Genomic DNA, 20,592 nt, shown 5'->3' on the forward strand with positions numbered 1-20,592 from the left:
TATAACAGGCAAAAAGAAGTTGCCAGCATTGTAAGGACAAAAAAAAAAAACTAGAAGAAATTTGTTATTTTTTTTAATAGGGTAGTTAAAGTTGTACCTAATGTCTTGGTTATATATAAGGTAACGAAAATGCTTAAAACACTTTCTTATTATAACTTTTCAACATGCTGCACAGCAGCCACGCTGCTCTGCAAGATAGCTTAAAGACATTGGCAAAGCCAATAGCTCTAGCTGAACAGATAAGGACCCAAAGTCGAGACCTATTGGCTATGCCAATGCTTGTTTACAATGTTTAAGCCGGCTAAAAGAAGTAGTAGTAGACCAGTAACATCCACCCCTGCGTGTTACTCACTTCATGACAAGGAAACAGTTTTTTGTAATTGCACTAAATTTAGGTAATGATTCGTTACAGGAGGGTGGCCAATATATTGTCTATGCCAAGTTGGGGACTGCATAGCGTAGTGGTGATGGGGGGGTTTGCAAATTTACAGTATACGTGCGATATGTACATAATGCTCAAATATGGCTGATGATGCAGTGGGGTGGTAGCGTACTATATGGCTTCTAACAAAATAACACACAACACTCATAACAGAGTTAGATTCATGACCTGAAACATTAGGGGCTTCAACGACTTCAGGAAATTACGCAAAGTTGTGGGGTATCTTAAGCGACATACAGTGGATGCAGAGTTTATACAAGAAACACATCTGCCCCCCCAATAGCAGCATGCTCACTCGTAAACTATCGATTTCAAGGTCATTATAGTGCAGCTGGGTTTACTACACATGCTAGGGGAGTCCTCACATGGGTAAATCCAAGGTTGGGTATCACATTGGAATAAGTAGACATTGACCACAATGGTAGATTTGTGATTTCCAGGTGCCATAATTAGTTTGAATATTCACTTAGTCAACGTCTACGGCACAAACTATGATGATCCACATTCTATTACACGTTATCCGCCTGTATGTTGAAAGAACCTGACATACTACAGTTGGGGGGGGGGGGGGGGGGGGGGAGTTGTTCAACTGTGTCCTTGACCCATCCATGGACTGCTCAAGGGGCCCTCCTCGGCACCCCTCTGCGGCTGCTAGAGCTATAGAGGACATTAGTGTACAACTGGGCCTTTTGGATGTTTGGCGTATGAGATCCCCATGGCACAGAAGTTTCACCCACTACTCCGCCCCACATGATATCCACAGCAGAATTGAATACTGGTTGATTTCCAGATCACCCCCCCCCCCCAAGAGTAGTCACCTGTAATACGCTTCCTCGTACAGCCTCTGATCACTCTCCTGTACTGTTAGACATCGATATTCCCCCAAAGAGGAGCGCACCCTTCACATGGAGATTCCCTCCATACTCTCTATTAGACTCAGTCTTTAAGGCAGAGTTGGCCTCCTCTATCGAAGACTTTTTTGTGTTAACATTGGGTCGGTTGATCATTTCTCTACAATGCAAGAGATATTTAAGGTGTTTATTAGAGGAGTGGCCATCTCCAAACATGCAGGAGTACTCCACTCACTGCAGAGCAGGCTATTGACTCTTGAGGCAGCTGGCTCGGTTGGAGCAGATTCTCCTACAAGGTGGCGATGCTCGGGTCCTTGAAGTTCTGAAATAGGATCTTGAGGAATACCAGGAAGTTGCGGATAGTGGAGTGAAGCACATGGGGCAAATGTGCTACAGCTAAGACATATGGCGAGGGTGAGCGTCCTGGCTCAGTACTTGCTGCACTGCAAGTCCGTCTTGATAGTAGAGTTGCTGGATGAGTATGGCAGCTGATTGTAGGAGCCCTCAAAGATTACCGATAGATTCCGCAGATACCACACAGAGCTGTATAGCTCCAAGATTGTTCTAAACAAAACTGCTATGCAAGATTACCTAGAGCACATACAAATGCCATGGCTTACCAATGCCCAGAGAGCACCTTATGGGTCCCCTTGATCCCAACGAGATCTGCACTGCTCTTAATGCTATGCGAGACGGCAGCGCTCCAGGCCAAGATGGGCTTAAAGTGCCCTTTTATAAATCATTTAAGGAGCTGCTCATTCATCATCTAGCCACACTATTTGAAGAGCTGGTGGAGAGAGGTGTGGAGTCTCCCTCTATGAGAGATGTATTGATATTGACCCTGCTGAACTCGGGAAAGCATCCAAATGAATGCTTCTCCTATAGGCCCTTGTCACTTCTGAATGTGGATACAAAACTTAGTCAAAATCTTAGCAAATCGATGGGCTCAGTTAGTCCCGTTCCTGGTTAGACCGGAACAGGCGGGCTTTGTGCCGGGGTGCACCTTAACATATAACCTGAGAACTGTATTTGGGGCAATTCAACATATAAAACCAGAGGTCAAAGCTGCTGCTGTCTTCTTAGCCGCGGAGAAGGCATTCGATTCAGTGGAAAGGGCATTTATGAAAGCAGTGCTATGACGGGTTGGTGTGGGTGATGTCTTTCTCAAACTGGTGACAATCATTTCGATAGGCACTCTGTAAGGTTGACCGTTGTTCCCGCTGCTATACGCCAGTCATTGGTCCAGAGGAATTTGTTTTCATAGTTATCTCATTCTGTGTATGCTGATGATATGCTTTTATACATACGAGAGCCAAGAACAAATCTCACCCCTGTACTTACCGAGGTGATGTGATTTGGTGCCACATCTGGCCTCGGAGTCAACAGGGCTAAATCGATTATTTTTCCTCTGACCCCTTCCATGACAAATACTGAGCTGGATTTCCCTTTGCAATGGTCCTCTGATCCTGTGCGCTATTTAGGCATTCAAGTGCACACAGATTCGGAACTGGTGCTCAACAAGAATTATGGAAAGGCTATCTCCAAGACTGAAGAAGATGTAGATCGATGGTTTCATCTCTTATTACCATTGATAAGTCGCATTTCCCTTATAAAAACCATAGTTCTTCCCAGATCTCTCGTCCCGTTTCAAAACATTACGATAATCCTTCCGAAGCATGTGTTTAAAGTTCTCCGCTCAATATCGATAAAGCTTGCCTGGGCAGCAACCTACACTTAATGGGACATACTTATGTTGCCCTAGTTCATGGGCGGCCTCAACGCGCCAGATCTAGAATTATATTACAGAACTGCGCAGTGCTCCCATGCGCACTATTGGATTCATAGCCCGCAGAACCTTCCGCACTTGCAAATTGAAAGGGTGGCAGCTGATCCTCACACTCTCCCGTCGAAGCCCCCAATCAGGAGACCTGGTACACTGGACACTAAATTCTACTGTCCACGCTCGGCAGGATTTATTAAACAGACAGGCAAGCGCATTCTCCCCTGATCCCGCTGGAATGGGGTCACTGGCTCTCAGCCGAGAAAAAGAAGTAATACAAGCTCCAATGACACTAAGCATTAATAAAATGGGAGATTTATTTTTAGATGGAGGAGTCCGCAGGTGGGCTGACATTGAAGTCGAAGGACATGACATCACACCACTTACACAATATCACTTCTATAGGGTCAGACATGCTCTGCATGAGTTGCTGGGGGAAGACATGCAGGAACCCCCAGAGTTACTGTCCCTTTCTTTCCTTCTACGCTCCGCCTCCCCCTCTAAGAATGTTACTACTATTTATAATTTGATGCAGGAAACTAGGACACGTTCCACTAAAGCCAAACTAGATTGGCAGGGCGGTCTAGGTATAGATGATAACACTTGGCGGTACTGTTGTGAAATGACTAAACACATTTCACTAAACTGAAGACAGCCTCATCCACATTAAATTCCTCAACAGGGTCTATTGCACGCCTGAGAGACTGTGTCGGTATGGCCTGTGTGACTTGGCAGCTTGCTATCGCTGCAGAGAGGCAGGTGAGGCTGGGTTCATGCATGTCTCCTAGTATTGCCTGAAGTTTACGGAATTTTGGGACAAAGTAATCCGCAAACTAAATGAGGTCAAAGGGTTCTCACTAAAACTAGATCTGCTACTTGCCTTGTTGGGTTATACCAAAAATCTAAATAAGGAGGTCAGATGTTTGGTTGCGATGGGTTTACTAATTGCCAAGCGCAAAATAGCAATGTGCTGGGCTAGGGGCCCAGTTCAGACCATAGAAGATTGGTCCAAAGACATGTTATACTGTAACACGCAGTCAGAAATTTACAATGAGCTGTTACCTCCTCAGAATAGGCCTAAAGGTTTTTGGGGGCTATATCAGCAATATCTTATGGGAAAGTGTTAGAAATTGGATTTTTGGTAGGCTAGGGCATGTGCCAAAGCCAGGCAGAAACCACCAGTCTAGTCAGGATAAGGGGGTTACACTCCTAAAACAACCCCTGCTCACCCCCTTGGTAGCTTGGCACGAGCAGTCAGGCTTATCTTAGAGGCAGTGTGTAAAGCATTTTCACATAACCAACAGTAATACCTTGTAAGCACTACAAAAGGACACCACACCAGTTTAGAAAAAAATCCAATATTTTTAAATACTTAAGAAGAGACCAAAAACAATAAAAATCCACGATACAGTACTTAAAAATCGTCATTTATCAAAATAGGCTTGAAAACCAGTTCCTTGATGTCGATAGCTCCGTCCGGGGCTATCAGGGCGTCGTGAGCAAACAAATCCAAACAGTTCTGGCTGACCACGGTGTCACGGGCCAGCTACGGTGTCGGGAAGACCCGCAAACAGTACCTTTTAGAAATACAGGGCTTCGGCGACCTCTTATTTAGCCTCCGAAAGCACGTCGTCCGCAGGCGTCGGATCCGAAGGTCGGTGCAGGAGTCGCCAGGGCCTTCGAAGTCAGACACGTTGCAGATCGAACTCCTCTCTGTTGAAGTCAGGAGCACTGGTGTCGGCAGGCGTCGGGTGCTGTGGTGCAAAGTGCAGCGGTGCCCTCAGGTCACGGTGCGAGCAGCGGCTCGGTGGCGGTGTCAGATGGCGTCGGTGGGACCAGGGTCGCGGTGCGAAGTGAATGCGGTGCTCGTCGCGGAGCTGGCATTTCGCTGTGCATGCAGCGGTGTCGTCGTTGCTGAAGCGCTGTTGTCAGCTAACGAACTGGAGTAGATGGCACCGGCAGGCCAAGGCTGCGGTGCTGGATGAGAGTGGTGCGTCATGTAGCTTTACGAGCGGTGCCCTCAAACCACGGTGTAAGCAGCGGTGTCGATTTCAGCGTGGAGCGGCAGTGGCGGGGATACCAAGGCGTTGTCGTGAAGCGAGGCGGTGCAGAGTGCGGTGCCTACAGGTCGCGGTGTAAAACGGCGGCTCGGTGGCTGCATCAGCAGGCGTTGGCGAGACCAGGGTCGCGGTGCGGCGTTGTGGCGGTGCCCTCTGCGGTGCCTTCAGGACACGGAGTCGGCAGCGCCGTCGTAGAAGTCGTCAGGTTGCTTTTCTTCTGTTGCAGCACAAAACACACAGTCCCCAGTGCTGAGGGCAGAAGAGCTTGACGTCTTTGCTGTTCCTGAGACTTCTTGAACAGGGGGCAAGGTCTACCTCAAGCCCTTGGAGAAACTCACAAAGTATATTGCAAAAAGTTTAGTCCAGTCCTTTCACTGCCCAAGACAGAAGCAGCCACTGCAGCCCAACACAGCAAAGTGGTAGTTCCTCCTCACAGCTTCTCCAGCTCTTCTTCTTGGCAGTCTTCTTGGTCCAAAAGAGTTCTAAAGTTCAGGGGTCTGGGCCCCAATATTTATACCCCAAATTCCTTTGATCTCTTAGGCAGAGAGTGTCTGTGCTCAGCCAGAACCAGTTCTGCCTTCTCTGGTGTGACTTCCTGGCAGGAGGTGGAGACAGCATGGTCAGAGGCAGACCAGGCCCTTTGAGGTGCAAGGAAATCTCCTCCCCTTTCCCCATTTGCAGCCCAGGTCTATTCAGCCCTTTCCTGACCCACCTAGACTATCTGGAGCCACTCCTGCCCCCCAGCCTTCTGTCATCCAAAATCCAGACAGACAATCCACATTCCAGCAGAGTCACACGGGATGATTGAGCAAGAAAATACCTACTTTCTAAAAGTGGTATGTTCAAACACAGAATGTAAAAATCACCTTCTCCAAAAGATGCATCTTTAGATTCTGAGTTCAGGCATACTAAACTTTATTTTCCGCAAAATTCCCCGGGCCAGTTATGTTTATAAGATGTTATAAACAAACTTCCCGTTCAGTTCTATGGGGAACAGGTAGCCTTGCAATAGCGAAAAACGAAATTGGCCGTAATTCGCTAACAGGACATGCCACACACACCAGGGCATGTCCTACCTTTCACATATACTGCACCCGGCGCACAGGGGTACCTTGGGCCTACCTAAGGGGGCGCTGACATGTAAGAAAAGGGAAGGTGAGGGACTGGCAAGTGTGCGCACTGGCCAAGTCTACATGGCGGTTACAAACTACGTGCAGACTCCGCAATGACAGGTCAGAGTTACCTTTTCAGGGCTACTGACGTGGGTGGCACAATCAGTGCTGCAGGCCCACTAGTAGCTTTTGATTCACAGGCCCTGGTACACTCAGTGCACTTTACTAGGGACTAACAAGTAAATCAAATATCCAATCATGGAAACACCGATCCATAACACAATTTACCACAGGAGCACTTTACCACTGATCAGCAGTGAGAAAAGTGCGCAAAAACACTACGCCAGCAAAACCGGGAGGTCAGAAAGCAAAAACACAGGGGTAAAGTCTGATGTGTTCTTGGGAATTCAATAATAAGTATCCTGAATGCATATATTCCTATTGTACATTATTAAGCGCCTATAATGTATCATTTCTCTAGTTAAGATATTATTCACGCTTTAAGAACCCGCTGTGGGTCCATGCTGCATCCGGGCAATTTTACTGTGTATCATTAAGAGTTCATGTAATACTGTAAAAGGTTTAAATAAAACAATTTAAAAAAAACTTCTAAGGAGAAAGCACCAATCAATGGAATCAAACGTTTTCTCTGCACCTAACAAGATGGTGTGCTTATAATGCCATACAATTATAGAGCCTGTACAGCTGCAGTCTAGTGGTTCTTCGGGGCAGGATGCCAAATAGTTTGTGTGTGTAAGGGTTGTGATCATTGAGTGTATTGTATTGGCCAGGACTATTGCCACTATTTTTGGCTCTATTTGTAGGAGGGAAATTGCACAGCAGGATGATTATTCACTCACTGGTTTTCAACATTATGTATATCAATATTCCAGGTATTGTTTTGCATGGTCATATACTTTAAGCAAACCAGTCTCAACTTGGCTTAACAGTCTATTGAACTGGATCATACAACCTTAAGCTTTAGCCACCAACAGAGCTCAGGGGGAAGGGGGGCATTTTTATCTTGGGGCAATCACTAGCATGTCACCTGGACCTTGAAAAGACAGACACACAAATAATAACCTTTAAAACAGTCCTCAAATCATGTTATAAATCCCCTGAGCCTTTAAAATGTGAAAAAAGAAAACAAACTGGATAATACTATACCAGTGGTCCATCTTATAAAGCTTCACAAGTCCAGAGAAAGAAAAAACAAGAAAATGAAACTGAGTAACCATTTTATTTACAAAAAGCAGAAACTCTCCAAAATATATCAGTTTTTGTCACTGGTGTAAAAATCTTTACAAAACAAAATTCTTTGAAATAAAGAACAAAAAATATTAAAAAACTAAAGTAAATAACTCCCTGCAACCACCCCCTAACAGCTTTAAGAAACATTATTTACTACAAAATTCTAAACCAAAGGCACAGATTTCAGAGGAGAGGGTAACCACCTGGTGAAGAAATGACTCGTCACATGTGCACAACCATCTGCGCAACAAGCGCTCCCGCCTCTTTTCCTGTAAACCATCACTAAGTCTGTTTGTGCAACACAGGGCCCAACTCTGCTCCACCACAATCATACAATATACAAAACAGCAGCAGCAATAGGGTTTGTGGGGAATATACCGCCTCGACACCCTGCTGTAGCAGGTCTTGGAGGAACAGCAGGATCCTCATGAGGCTCTACGTCAAGAGAATGCATACATCCCGTGCAACGCTTCTGTAGCAAAACCCAGAAGCAGCCTTTGCATTGGACAGCTTCACTAAGACGCCCTCCCTCAAACCTGAACATTACAGTCAAGAATGAGAAAGTTCATGAACTGAGGTAGAACGGACACATTCACAGCATGAGGCGCCCCAACCAGCCATCTGAGACCAGTGGGACGCCTTTTGTAAACACCCACTCAAGGGCCCGACTGGACATAAATACATCAAAATCTTGCGAACATAAATTAGATCCTGTAACACACCCTCCGCCAATCAAAATACTGAAGTAACAGGGATGGGGGAGAGGAGGAATACACAATGCATGTATGCAAAAAAAAAAAAAAGACAAAAAAAATAAGTGAATGACCACATTGACTCCACCTCATCCAATCCTGGAGTGTGGAGTTAGAGACTCTGCCACTTCATATGCAGGTGACAGAGCAAGAGACTCTGGACTTTGCACCTGGTGAGGGCTCTGCATAAACTGATAGAAGCATGGAGTTACCACAGTGAACCCGGACCAGTATAGAGATAAAGCGAAATTTAGGACAGAGGCACATATTAAACTTCACTTCCTGCAATTCCACACTGTACATAAGCCAGCGGCATAGAGCATTCCCTTCAGCAACAGCTCCATAACAGGGTGAAGTGCTCACATCACAGTGCACTTCTTTTCATCCTCACCAAACGACCGCTCCACACGGTCAATCTCTTCGATGATCTTTGTGAAGATGATGCTGCTCTTCTGTGAAAAGAAAACAAAAAGAAGATCAAGTTGAAGGTATGGAGCAAGGGATTCAACAACGGGCTAGAATGAGAGAGGACGGTGCATGCCGTCAATGAAATGGTTAGTATTACAACACAACAGGCTCACTGTAAATGGAATCTTCTCAAGACAACTTCTGTTTGAAAGTGGAACAGCTCAAGTGGAACAGCTCAATGCACGGTTATTGGTCTTTGCAGAGGACATGACATTCCCATTTTTTCCCCTCAAATAATTGCACGTTTTTCCATCAACTGCCACTTCTGGTTGCAGATAGGCAGTGCTTTAATGCATTGCGGAGGTATTTTGGGGTTGTGTCTTGGATTAATTTAGGGGCGACGTGAAATACAGGATAATTGGGTCACCACAGCGTGCATTAAGAAAAAAAACCTGCTCTGGGAACGGAGGACATCGCAAAGCAAAGATGCATTTTAGCCCTTTTTTCCTAAGTGCTGTGGAGCATCTGATAAGTTGCTATGAAGACGGTGCTATGATGGAGCATTAGGATTATGGCTAAAGTCCTGCCTTCCATTTGAATGCAGTAGATTTGAGGAAGCTTGTGGATCACCTTTGGTCAAAGTCTGACTTTATTGGCTACGAGACAGAACAGGATGATTATACAGGTTTTATTAGTTTTGAAAATAGAACATGTGAAACTATACAGCCATTGCGTGCTGCTGTTGAACCATCGTATTCTAGACAAGCGTAAGTTAACAGCCATACATGAGAAAAATCAGTAAAAATGTTACAAACTGAATATCTGTTGCAGGGGTCTCAAACCTTTTCTGTACTGAGAGCTACTTTTGCTCAGTGAAAATAATCGTGAGCGACTGAAGGCCAAGTCACTCGTGCATGGTTTCCAGACCCCCCTCCACGCCCACCTTCATTGGTTTTAAGTCTAATGTCCATAGAGCCAGATACCATGGCCTGAACAAAATACTTTGACGAGGGGCACTAGGAAAGGGCTGCCATGTGTGTCAGTGAGTGTGGTCTTTGGGGATGTATGAACATGTGTGCATATAAATGAGATAGGTGTATGGGTGACTGGGAGCCTGTGTCCCATGTACTTATGGCGCAGGTCATATACCTTTTGTCATTTGTGGCACCTTTACATGTCGAACGCAAATATACAACCTTTTTTTTTTTTTAACTGGGGGGGGGGGGGGGGGGGGGGGGGAGTGTAAGACACAGAAAAAAGTTCTGCAAAAATGTTCATGGTATGCCACATTTGTTCTGCACGTTAAATTTCTCCCACTGAAAATAATGGTTGTATTTTTCAGTTATAAATACGGAACCATCTCTACCAGACACCGGAAGAAGGCGCCTGCTGTGTGTAAATATGACACTCTGAAATTAGATAAAATTAAACTAAGAAGTTAACTTTGTTCTTATAGATTCCCTAAAACTCATCATTTAAATTTTCTCCCACTTCCAAGTGCCACATTTACAACAAGCATTTACAATGCAATGGTCTCGGCATTGTTTAAGTTAGAGCTATTGGCATTGCCACATACAAAAAGCCACCCACACACACAGAGGCACATACATACACACACATAGAGCCTCCCACACACACAGCCACACACACAGAGCCACACAAATACACAGAGCCACATACACACAGATATTAGGGGGTGAGGGAAACACTGTTTCTGTACTATAGGCGACATTTTTACACTTATAAACAAAGCACTGTTAGCAGTATAATTGGGTTTTTTTTGTGCCAGAACCTGGTGCCCCCCCCAACCCCCCCCACCCGGTCTGAAGACCCCTGATCTACGCTAATGGCCATTTTAAGTTAGAGATTATTATATGCGTATTAGATGTGAGAAATAGTGGAAAACCGCGAGTGGGGCGTTTAAACTAGGCAGATTTCAGAATTAAAAGACTCTGTATTAAGTGTGCTTCACGTCATTAAACGCGTGCCACAGTACACAATGTCCAGTGTAAAGAGGGAGCTGCATTACGAGTAGTGGAGTCCATGGAATATAACAGAAAAGAAGTGTTCCGCGGGGCACCTGGCTGTGCTGGGATCTAGCTGAAAGCAGTTGCACTGCTAACTCAAAGGTAGCTCCCCATCACACACTAGAGAACACACAAAATTATGCGCAACCATTCTCTGGACTGGACTATGGGTTACGTCGTGATCTGTACCAAAGAGAACCGGTTTATATAAGAGGCTTTATGCATGGGGTCATCTGACGCACAATATATTCTATTGGGGGCAAGATGTTACTCAGCGCACTACACAACGATACACGGGCCGCACAATGGAAGGGCACTCGTTACACGTGGGCTCTACATGGGTGACGGAACATCATAGAGCTGCAGAATGGTCTACGAAATGTGCACATTACACGGGGAGGTCCACAAAGGGAACACTGCGACCGGCATTAGCACATCCCGCCATCTCCATTCCCGCCCCAAGAGTATGCTCACCAGGCGGATGAAGCCAAAACCGCGGTCACGATTGATGAACACCTCGCTGGGTTGGCCGTACTTGCTGAAGAGCTTCCTAAACTCGTCCTCGTTCAGGTCGGGTGGCAGGTTGCCTACGAAGAGGCGACACCGCTGGGTGAAAGGCTTTTATCCAGGTTTGAGGAGGTTCTTGATGTCCATGTTAATGGGCACCCATGCCTCCTCAGGCTCAGCTTCTTCGAGCGGCTCGGCCTCATCTTCAGGCCGCCGGTCTTCTACCACTTCCTCCTCTTCAGGTCGCCGCAGCATGGCTGCCTCGGGCCCACGCTTCCCACAGGGTTCCCCAGAACTGTAATCGTATCGGCCCTGGTGGCGGCCGGCGGGGGTGCCACGGTACATGGACATGACAGTGTAGTAAATGCTCGGGCTGCGGTGCTACAGAATAAGCCGAGTGTCGCGATGCTTCTGTTAAGGCGCAAAGATATCGCTTCCAAGATGGCTACAAGAGGAGATGCTTGTCCTCCTGACGGTTGTCGACATCACACGTCAATCCAACAAAGGCCGCCTACTCCCGTACCTTCCAACGGACTTGCCACCTTCCAGCAGGACATCTGAAACCGAAAGAATTTGGCACACACCGAGGGGCAGCCACGCTTTTTGGGTTTGAAAAACGTTTCTTTTACATTTTGGTAGGCTCGCAACTGATGTGGGTCTCCTAATTTACACGGAAATAGTGCAAGCATCATATTCTTGACCACAAGCGTGCAGCGGAACAGGGTTGTAAAATTATATCGGCCTCAGGGGCAATCTGGCAGTACCCTAAGAGACAAGCACACCACTGCCTTTCTCCGAGGTGAAGCAGAAATGCCTCTGAGAAAGGCAGCGGCATTTTCGGATTCGGGAGCGTGTTTTCTGATTCGGGGGCGTTTAAACACGCCCAGCGAAAAGCAACGAAAAAACACACCCCCGAATCCGAAAAGGACGGGGCCTGTTCGGAGTGACAAACCTCTTCTCCAATGGCTGGCCAGCATTCAAGAGGCCAGCCAATGGAGAAGAGGAGAGAAGAGGGGCGGGTTCAAGCCCCTCTTCTCCAAGTCATTATATCTCGCGAACGAGACTGCACAAGCGCAGCCTTCGCTAGCCGAGACCTAAAAACGACAAGCATTTACAATGCAATGGTCTCGGCATTGTTAAAGTTATTGGCATTGCTCATGACATTATTTTTGTTTATGTTTTTGGGTTTAAAACATTTAAAGAAACGGCATTGGTATTTACAATGTCAATAGCTTAATCACTCTCAAATGCGAGCACTGATCGCTACTTCTGACCCACTTCCGCCCCTTTACCCCTTTCAGTCCGAGCTTAAAATTCAAACAGCACTCGGTGGCTCTCAGTGCTTCACGAGGTACAGCCCCTCTCTCAAGAATGTTGCAAAGAAAAACGTTCTAGTGTTATTTCCTTACACGTCTTTCAAAACGTGAGAGCAGGGAAGACAGGCCAGATAATTAAAAGCAGCCCAGACCTTAAAAAGAAACCGAAACATGGAAAACGTCCGCTTCTGGAAGCCCCGCTGCTAGCAGTGAACAAATGTTGAAAAATGCATCATCCCGGGACCACCGAGCAATACAGAGAAAAAACGTACTCGATGAAGAAATATAGATAGATTAGTGTCATACTAGTAGCTTAGTCAGGGTGGTACACTTCACATAACGTGAAAGACATCGCAGTAGTAGTGTGATACACATCGCATGACACTCAAGGCTGACATCACACAAACCTGACTCCCCCCTGGTAATGAGGTCCGATGCTAACGGGTCTGACAAATGAGCACTTCGTTGCTCGATTCTGTAAAAATAAAATCAACAAAAGGCGGGCAGCCGCACACATCTAAACATAAGCACAAGTCATACAATCTTACCGGCCTCTTCATAAACTGTCGAATTTTAGACGAATAAGGACGCTACTTACAAAAGGGTGGCGCGCAAATAGCGGACATCCTAACCCTGCTCTGGCCCCTGTGGTTATGCCTACTTGGTGTTCCGTATTAATGCAAATCGTCATAGCGTTGTTACGTGAAACGCTAAAATGCGGCGGAGGGCAGCCATCTTAGGAGCGTCAATTGAACTTTATTGAGAGTACTGTGCATCTAGCGGTGCTGGAGTGAAAGTAAATATATCTAAAGCTTCCTCTAATATAAAAGAGGATGTATCATGTTCCCACAATGTCGCCAAGGATCAAGTGGAGCATCGAGGACGGTAACCAAATAGATTATAGTACATTGTAAGGTACCTTTATACCCAGCGTTAAGTGTTCATTTGTGATTATAAATGGGACATGGACGCGGTTTCTGAGCGCATCTCTTCGCCCCTTGTCCGGATACTGCAAGCGGTGCCGTCTAAGACTGTTCTCAACAGGTGGGGGAGGAAGCATGCCTCAAACGGTGAAGAGCCAGCCTAAAATACAAGTCACTCCAGAGATGGTCGGAGTGCATGCATAGGTACAGAACACCACCGCCTTTCTCCGAGGCGAAGCAGAAATGCCTCGGAGAAAGGCAGCGGCGGTTTCGGATTTGGGGGCGTGTTTTTCTTTTCTCTCCTCTTGCCATTGGCTGGAGGAGAAAATTAGAAAAGTAGCAAAAAACACGCCCCCGAATCCGAAAAGGACGGGGCCTGTTCGGAGAGACAAACCTCTTCTCCAATGGCTGGCCAGCATTCAAGAGGCCAGCCAATGGAGAAGAGGGGAGAAGAGGGGCGGGTTCAAGCCCCTCTTCTCCAAGTCATTAAATCTCGCGAGCGAGACTGCGCAAGCGCAGCCTTCGCTAGCCGAGACCTAAAGTCAAGTTACAAAAGTATGTTGTGTGCATAAGTATCTAAAACTATGGACAGGGCACTTACCTTCATTCCAGACTCCGCCAAGCCATCTCATCTTTTTAAATACGGTTGCAGAAATGCCTTATACATATATTAACATTTTGCATAAAATTGCAAAAAATCACCAGGCCTTATCACGACAAAATAGTATTTCCCCACTTGTTTCCTCCTTCTCATAGCTACATAGATGATTTTTTAAATCAGACAAATATATTCACTTTGCAAAATCTGTAAGTAAAGCAGGGCAGGTCTACACCTCCTGATACTTAGACTTTAACAGTGAGATTTAAAAAAAAAAAAAAATCAAATAACTTACAGAAAAAGAAAAAGTACAGCATGGTCACAGAGGCACGGTTCAAGGGCAGAGTTGGAAAAAGCATTGCTGGGGTATGAAACCAAAAAGTGGGCTATGTTGAGGCTAAACCTCACCAGATAAAATCTTTGGGACTGTTGAGAGTGGAAACTAAAAGATAGCACTCCAGTGAGTACGTGGTTACTAATGGTAGATAACTGGCAACCCTCTTCTTTCCCATCACCAGACCTTCTCCTGCCTTTTACATAGGGCTAAATAATCCTGTTTTAACTGATGTTTGGAGACAGTAGTGATATTCTGCGGCTCGCCAAAACATTCCATTCTCCCTAGCATGGCTCCTTAATGTATCTCAGCCATGTGATGCTACGATCATAATCAAAAGATAGATGGTCATTCGTTATTTCTTGATTAAGTAAACTATTTTGTTTGGTCCAAATTGAGTGCCAGAGCATAAGCGAGGCTAGTTTATACGATCTTCTTGTGTACAAAGACCTAGCTCCATGTGGCAGAGAAATATGGGGATAGACAGGCGCCTTCTCAGAAACATTTTTTAATCTGTAATTTTGAGATGTCACAATATCCCAGGACCCCAAGTGTCACAGCAGAGAGGTAACGTACTTCATAAATATTGATCATCGCATCCATAGGTTTGGAATCCAATTTCCCAGCAAAACTAAAAGGGACCTCGATGGTTTGATCAAACCGAAATGTTCTAACCTTTATTAGATGTGACCATGTGCCTTTGCGATCAAATGGAATGCCTAGATAGGTGAATGTCGGGACATCCATACGTTTTTCACCGTTAATGTAATCTCAGGCTGGAATGTGTGTTACCTACTACCATCACGTGTGTTTTAGCAGAATTCTCCTTAGGCTCACTTTATCCCTAAATAGTGCAAATTCCCCATTTGCCCCATATCTTACGCAAATAGTCACATCTTCATGCAACTGGGGCAGAAAATGAACCATTGCCCCATCCACACCCTTTTCTAACATTTTCTGCCATAATTTCCCTCTATTCACTCAGTCGAAGGTTGAGGGGAGTTACATAAAGGCTAGCTGGAGACCGCCCTTCTTTGCCACAGTATCTTTACTGATTACATGATGTCCGATATTCAAAGACGCTTTTGAGATTTATATACAAATAACAGAGATATGCAGCAGCATATTCTCAGAATCAGATCTTTGAACTGTTGTCCCTAAAAGCCACTAAAAACATTCACATCAGTTTTTCACATAGCTCCACTTTGGAAAAACGTTAGTACGATTAGCTGATGATAGGTCTCTTGACCGAGCAGCAGGAATTATTTTAACATTATTTCACAGTTTTTGAAAGCATCATCTTTTGTAATCCTGGGATGAGGGCATCTGAGTTCATAGAACTATAAAGAATTGTATAGTTGTCAAATTGATGATATGGGAGTGAACTAGGATTCAGAGTCACGGTTAAATGATTGTTCGATGGTGGTAACTTGGATCGTGATGATGGGTGGAAACAAACAACTAATGTCTAATCCAAGCATGAAGGAAGATGTTGGGTTGTCTTGTCTGGCATATCTCGTCCAGCTGGTCCACCCCAAAAAGAGATGAGGAGGTGGGCGGATGTGGGGACAGATAAGAGTCAGTCAACAACATGCCATTTTGACTGAATGCTTTCCTGAAAAGTATGCCCTGAATACTGCCTGACCCTCAAAATTATATTCCACTAAGATTTTGAGCACAAACACTGGTCAGCGTTCTTATTTGTGTGTTTGGGAATCGGAGAGATAAGAAAAAAGGGTAAAATGCTTGATACAACCCAAAAAGATTACCGTTTTAGAAATCCAATCTCTGTTTCTCATATGCAAAAAATATATAATAAAAGGAAAAAGAAACCAAGATCAAGAGCGTGCTTTTTTTAAAAAAAAAAATCCCCCCGGCTTTCTTCCTTTGGCACTGCTTTCATCTTTCTCTTCATCCTTCTCTCCCCTGCTATTGTATTTCTCTCTCTGCTGCTCAAGATCAAAGTCTGTGAGGGGAAAAATAAGAGCTGGTCCCTAGAAATCAGTACTGGTTGGCCCCACTTGATCAAATTAAGCAGTTGTGAGATAACAGTGAAAAGTCCCAACATGTTTATTGCTCTTGCTGAAAGCAAAAAAAAAAAAACAATCAGGACTGGTTGAAAGTCTTCCTCATTACTGACATAACTCCCTGAAGCAGCACGGTGTTTTACAAAGAAAACAAAACTGAGTAGGAGGAGCCTCTCAGATATTAGGCAGAAAGAACAGAAGAGATTGAGGGGTCACCATGACCCTAGACAGGATACAACCGGTAGGGAGGGAGGTACATGCAACGAGGTTAGTTCCAGTAGGATCGGGTACATGATGTTTACACTACTCACATTTACAATGAATGTCAAAAGGAAAATAGCATGACATGACTAGAACCCCACAATTGGTAAGTCACGTGTCAAAGGTGGTAGTGGAACACAGGCCACAAATCAGTCACAAGTCCACATTACACCTGGAAAAAGACCATTTACAATGGCAAATATCACAGAATGTCAATATTAGTGGATGCGCTCTGTGAACAAGTGATATTTTGCATTTTTTCAAGTAGGGGAGCAAAGAAAAACTTATCAGATTTAGAAAAGAGAAGTTGCTTGCTTACTCCCCCAATGTGCACGCATTCCAAATATACAGTGACCTGCACATGAAGCATGGTTTGTGTTCTTTAAAACACCTGATCTATAGAAAACATACTGCCCCAAAGAGAAAACCGGTGTACAAATATGTACGAACAGCTTTGTAACGTGCGATTTAGCATAATAAACGTAAGCTGCCAAAAGTAAGACATACAGGTAGAGTTGCAAGTCTTTTTCTTATAGACCAACTGTGCTAGGGAGACGGAGCCACAATCTGAAAAACAATTTTAGTCAACAAGATCGCCTAGAGGATCACCCAATGGAGAAAACAGCGCTACATCAATCATGAATAAAGTGACACAAAATAATCGAATCATGTCGAGTTTTTGAAAACATGAGCCACACGCAAATAAGAAAAAAAGATGCGCCCTTTATTCTAGTTAAAAAAATACATTTATTTACACAGCCGAGGACGATTTTTAAAGAACGGAAGAAATCATACAGGTATAAAGAATTGTTCATTAAATTAGCCATAGATACACTTTGTTATAACACAGTTTAACATGCCTGACCAATTCCCTTTGCTTAAGGGTATATGGAATACGTTTTTTTGCTTGATGATGCAATAATTTTTCGAAGGGACCCGTCATCCGTCGATAGAAAAAATACTCAGACGTGTAACTGTACAGTGGCGTGCTGGACCGTGTGTGTCCTTTCTAACAAGACCTACACGGCACACGGGATGCTCGGATTTTTAGTGGGCTTGTTAAAAAAAAAACAAATCGGAACTTAATTCTTTCAAAGTTCAATTTTTTCCCAGAATAACTCCCATGGTATTTTGGGACACGTCACTGGGGTTACGCTACGAAAACTTCTAAGCAGGAGTTGAAATCGTGTGTAAAGTCACCCCTCCTGCTCTGGGCCACATCACTCACGCGTGTTCTACTACGGCTGCAGCAGGGGCTGGCTGATTCATGTGTTATTGTTTACATTGAACTGCCAATGCTCGAGACTCGCGTTGTGCCTGCCAAGCACCGGGCTCTCCCCTTCCAGAGGCGCTTTTGGACACTGGGGGCAATTCCGGGCGAGCACTGGCACTTCTGAGCGCCTGCTTCCAACACCCCATTCATACCAGTCGGGCGCAATATTTCAAATACAGCTGTCAAAATTAAACAAGCAGTATCAAAGAAAAATTGTGGACAGGAGGAAGGCGGTCAGGCAAGCTAAACTTCTTTGGGCTGCAGAGTCGACAGTTTCCCTCAACTGAATAGAGCTTTGCATTCATTTTAACGAGGATCAATAAATATTTCCAAGAAAGAAACCACAATTTTCCGGAGAAACTACAAAAATGTAACCCTAAACCCGATTCCGGGAAGAAACAAGTGCATGGGTCCGTATCTATTTTTAGATAACGAATGCTGCCTTACCAGAGCAGCAGCCAAACACGGGAGCCAACAGTAGGGGGAGAGGACGCCAAGAACACCACCGCCTTTCTCCGAGGCGAAGCTGAAATGCCTCGGAGAAAGGCAGCGGCGTTTCCGGATTCGGGGGACGTGTTTTTCTTTTCTCTCCTCTTGCCATTGGCTGGAGGAGATAATTAGAAAAGTTGCAAAAAACACGCCCCCGAATCCGAAAAGGACGGGGCCTGTTCGGAGAGACAAACCTCTTCTCCAATGGCTGGCCAGCATTCAAGAGGCCAGCCAATGGAGAAGAGGGGCGGGTTCAAGCCCCTCTTCTCCAAGTCATTAAATCTCGCGAGCGAGACTGCGCAAGCGCAGCCTTCGCTAACAGAGACCTAAAAACCAGGCATCTTGCTCCCAGAGGTCTGTACACACGGTGCCATATTTATAAACAGAAAAAAATACAGCCATTTGTTTAAAGGGGAGAAATTTAAAAGTGAAGAAACTTGCTTGATTAAACATTAAGATGTAACTGGCTTTATTGAAAGTGAAGAAATATTACAACTTACTGTTAGAAATGTTTTTCTTCACTTTAAATTTCTCCCATTTAAAAAAATAAAATGTTTTAGTTATAAATTTGCACAAGGTCTACTGGCCACTGGGAGCAAGAGGCCTGCTATTTAACACTTTGAAATTAAAATGAAGAGTATTTTAATCATTATGGTAAATTTTCAATATAATTTTCTCCCATTTAAAAGCATTCAGATCTTCACCTCTGTGCCCCAGCCCATAAATCTGATTGAGCACTGCTCATTATCAAGCTCTGCTATCTGCAGCCTGATGCTAATAATGAAAAATAAACACACCCTTCCCTTTAGAAGGAAAATGTGACCCAGCGCTTATTTAAAAATTAACTGGAGGGTGTGAGCTGCTCCGAAGGTGTCTGAACAACTGGTAGCTCATGATAGACTGGTTGGAGACACCTGATCTGTAGCAAATTATACGTTTGTGTGACAGAATACTCTGTTCAAGACGCTGTGTTATCAGTACCATGCTTATTAATATGCTAACCAATTATGCAAATAAAGTATAATAATTAAAATTGAATTAAAGTTAACTCGGTTTGGCTTGGATTCTGGTACAGTTGCCTAGGTATTACATGTTATATAACGGAGAGCTCTTAAAATAACAATGGTGATTTATCATATTTAGTGAGTAAATAAACCAATGGGCTACCAATTAGGAGACCAAAGGAAACATCTCACCTCCCAAAAGTGTGTGACACAATAGGGCGGTGGTTCCCAAACTGTGCGCCGCGGCGCCCTGGTGCGCCGTTAAGAGTAGCCAGGGGCGCCGCTGATGCTGTAATTTATCTTTTAAAGAGCTGAAAATGTTGCCCAAAGGGTGTGACCATTCCCATCTTATGCACTGTGGGAGGGCTTTTGTCTGCACCAGGAAACAAAAACCTGAAACACTTCAATGGAAGATGCGAGGGACAGGCGAGGGTCAGTGATTACCTCTTTATCATGATTACGTTTATTAACGTATTAACACAAACCCATGTTTACGTCACTGACACTCTTCTTACTAATGCACGTATTTTAACAGGTGCTTGGAGTATCAAAGAATCTCAAACATGTTGCATCTTTTTATGCTCTTTTTTCTTCAGTCCCAGCAAACCTCCTAATGAGACACATACATAATGAATATAAAATATGCTTAATGTTCTGTAGAGGTGGTTTGTAATGAAAAGAGGTTCCACATGTTTACCGCATATGCCCCCCTTCTTGCCCTATAATCTGGCCTTTCATGGCTGCATTATTCCAGGAGCCCTGATTGTAGCGGGGCATCGCAGCAACATTGCACAAATCTGTGTATTTATGAGCCCATTACATAAAAGCAGACGCATATAAATGTACTTTTCTTTCAGCAAGCCGGAGGTGGGCCGGAGACTGGGCCACATGTGTTTTATTTCTGGGAAGATGAGTGCGTAGAGAGGGATCAGAACTACAGGAAACTAAAAGTGACACCAATACTATCAGTCTGAGAAAACAAGGGCAAGCAGAAGGGGGAATAAGGAATACACAGGAGTAAAACAAAGTGTGAAGCAATCAAAGGGGGAGAGAAGGAAAGCAGGACATGAAGGCAGAGAGAGGGAAGCAAAAGAATGTCTGAAGGGGAAATGCAGCAGCAAGAAGATGCTTTTAGCAGGCTTTTTCATAACTGAAAGTTTCACAAAGCGTCATTAAC

General features: G+C 44.7%; 1 protein-coding gene across 1 annotated transcript in view; it reads right to left on the reverse strand.

The window, feature by feature from the left end:
• Window positions 1-7,466: 7,466 nt before the first annotated feature.
• Window positions 7,467-20,592, reverse strand: part of RHEBL1 (RHEB like 1) — a 40,104-nt gene continuing 26,978 nt past the window's right edge. The window contains exon 8 of the mRNA XM_085600424.1: window positions 7,467-8,700. Within this exon, the coding sequence (XP_085456550.1) occupies window positions 8,608-8,700 (93 nt within the window). The 3' untranslated portion in view covers window positions 7,467-8,607. The remainder of the gene's footprint in view (window positions 8,701-20,592) is intronic.

Source organism: Triturus cristatus, chromosome 4_2 (assembly GCF_964204655.1).
Source record: "Triturus cristatus chromosome 4_2, aTriCri1.1, whole genome shotgun sequence".
NCBI classification, from domain to species: Eukaryota; Metazoa; Chordata; class Amphibia; order Caudata; family Salamandridae; genus Triturus; species Triturus cristatus.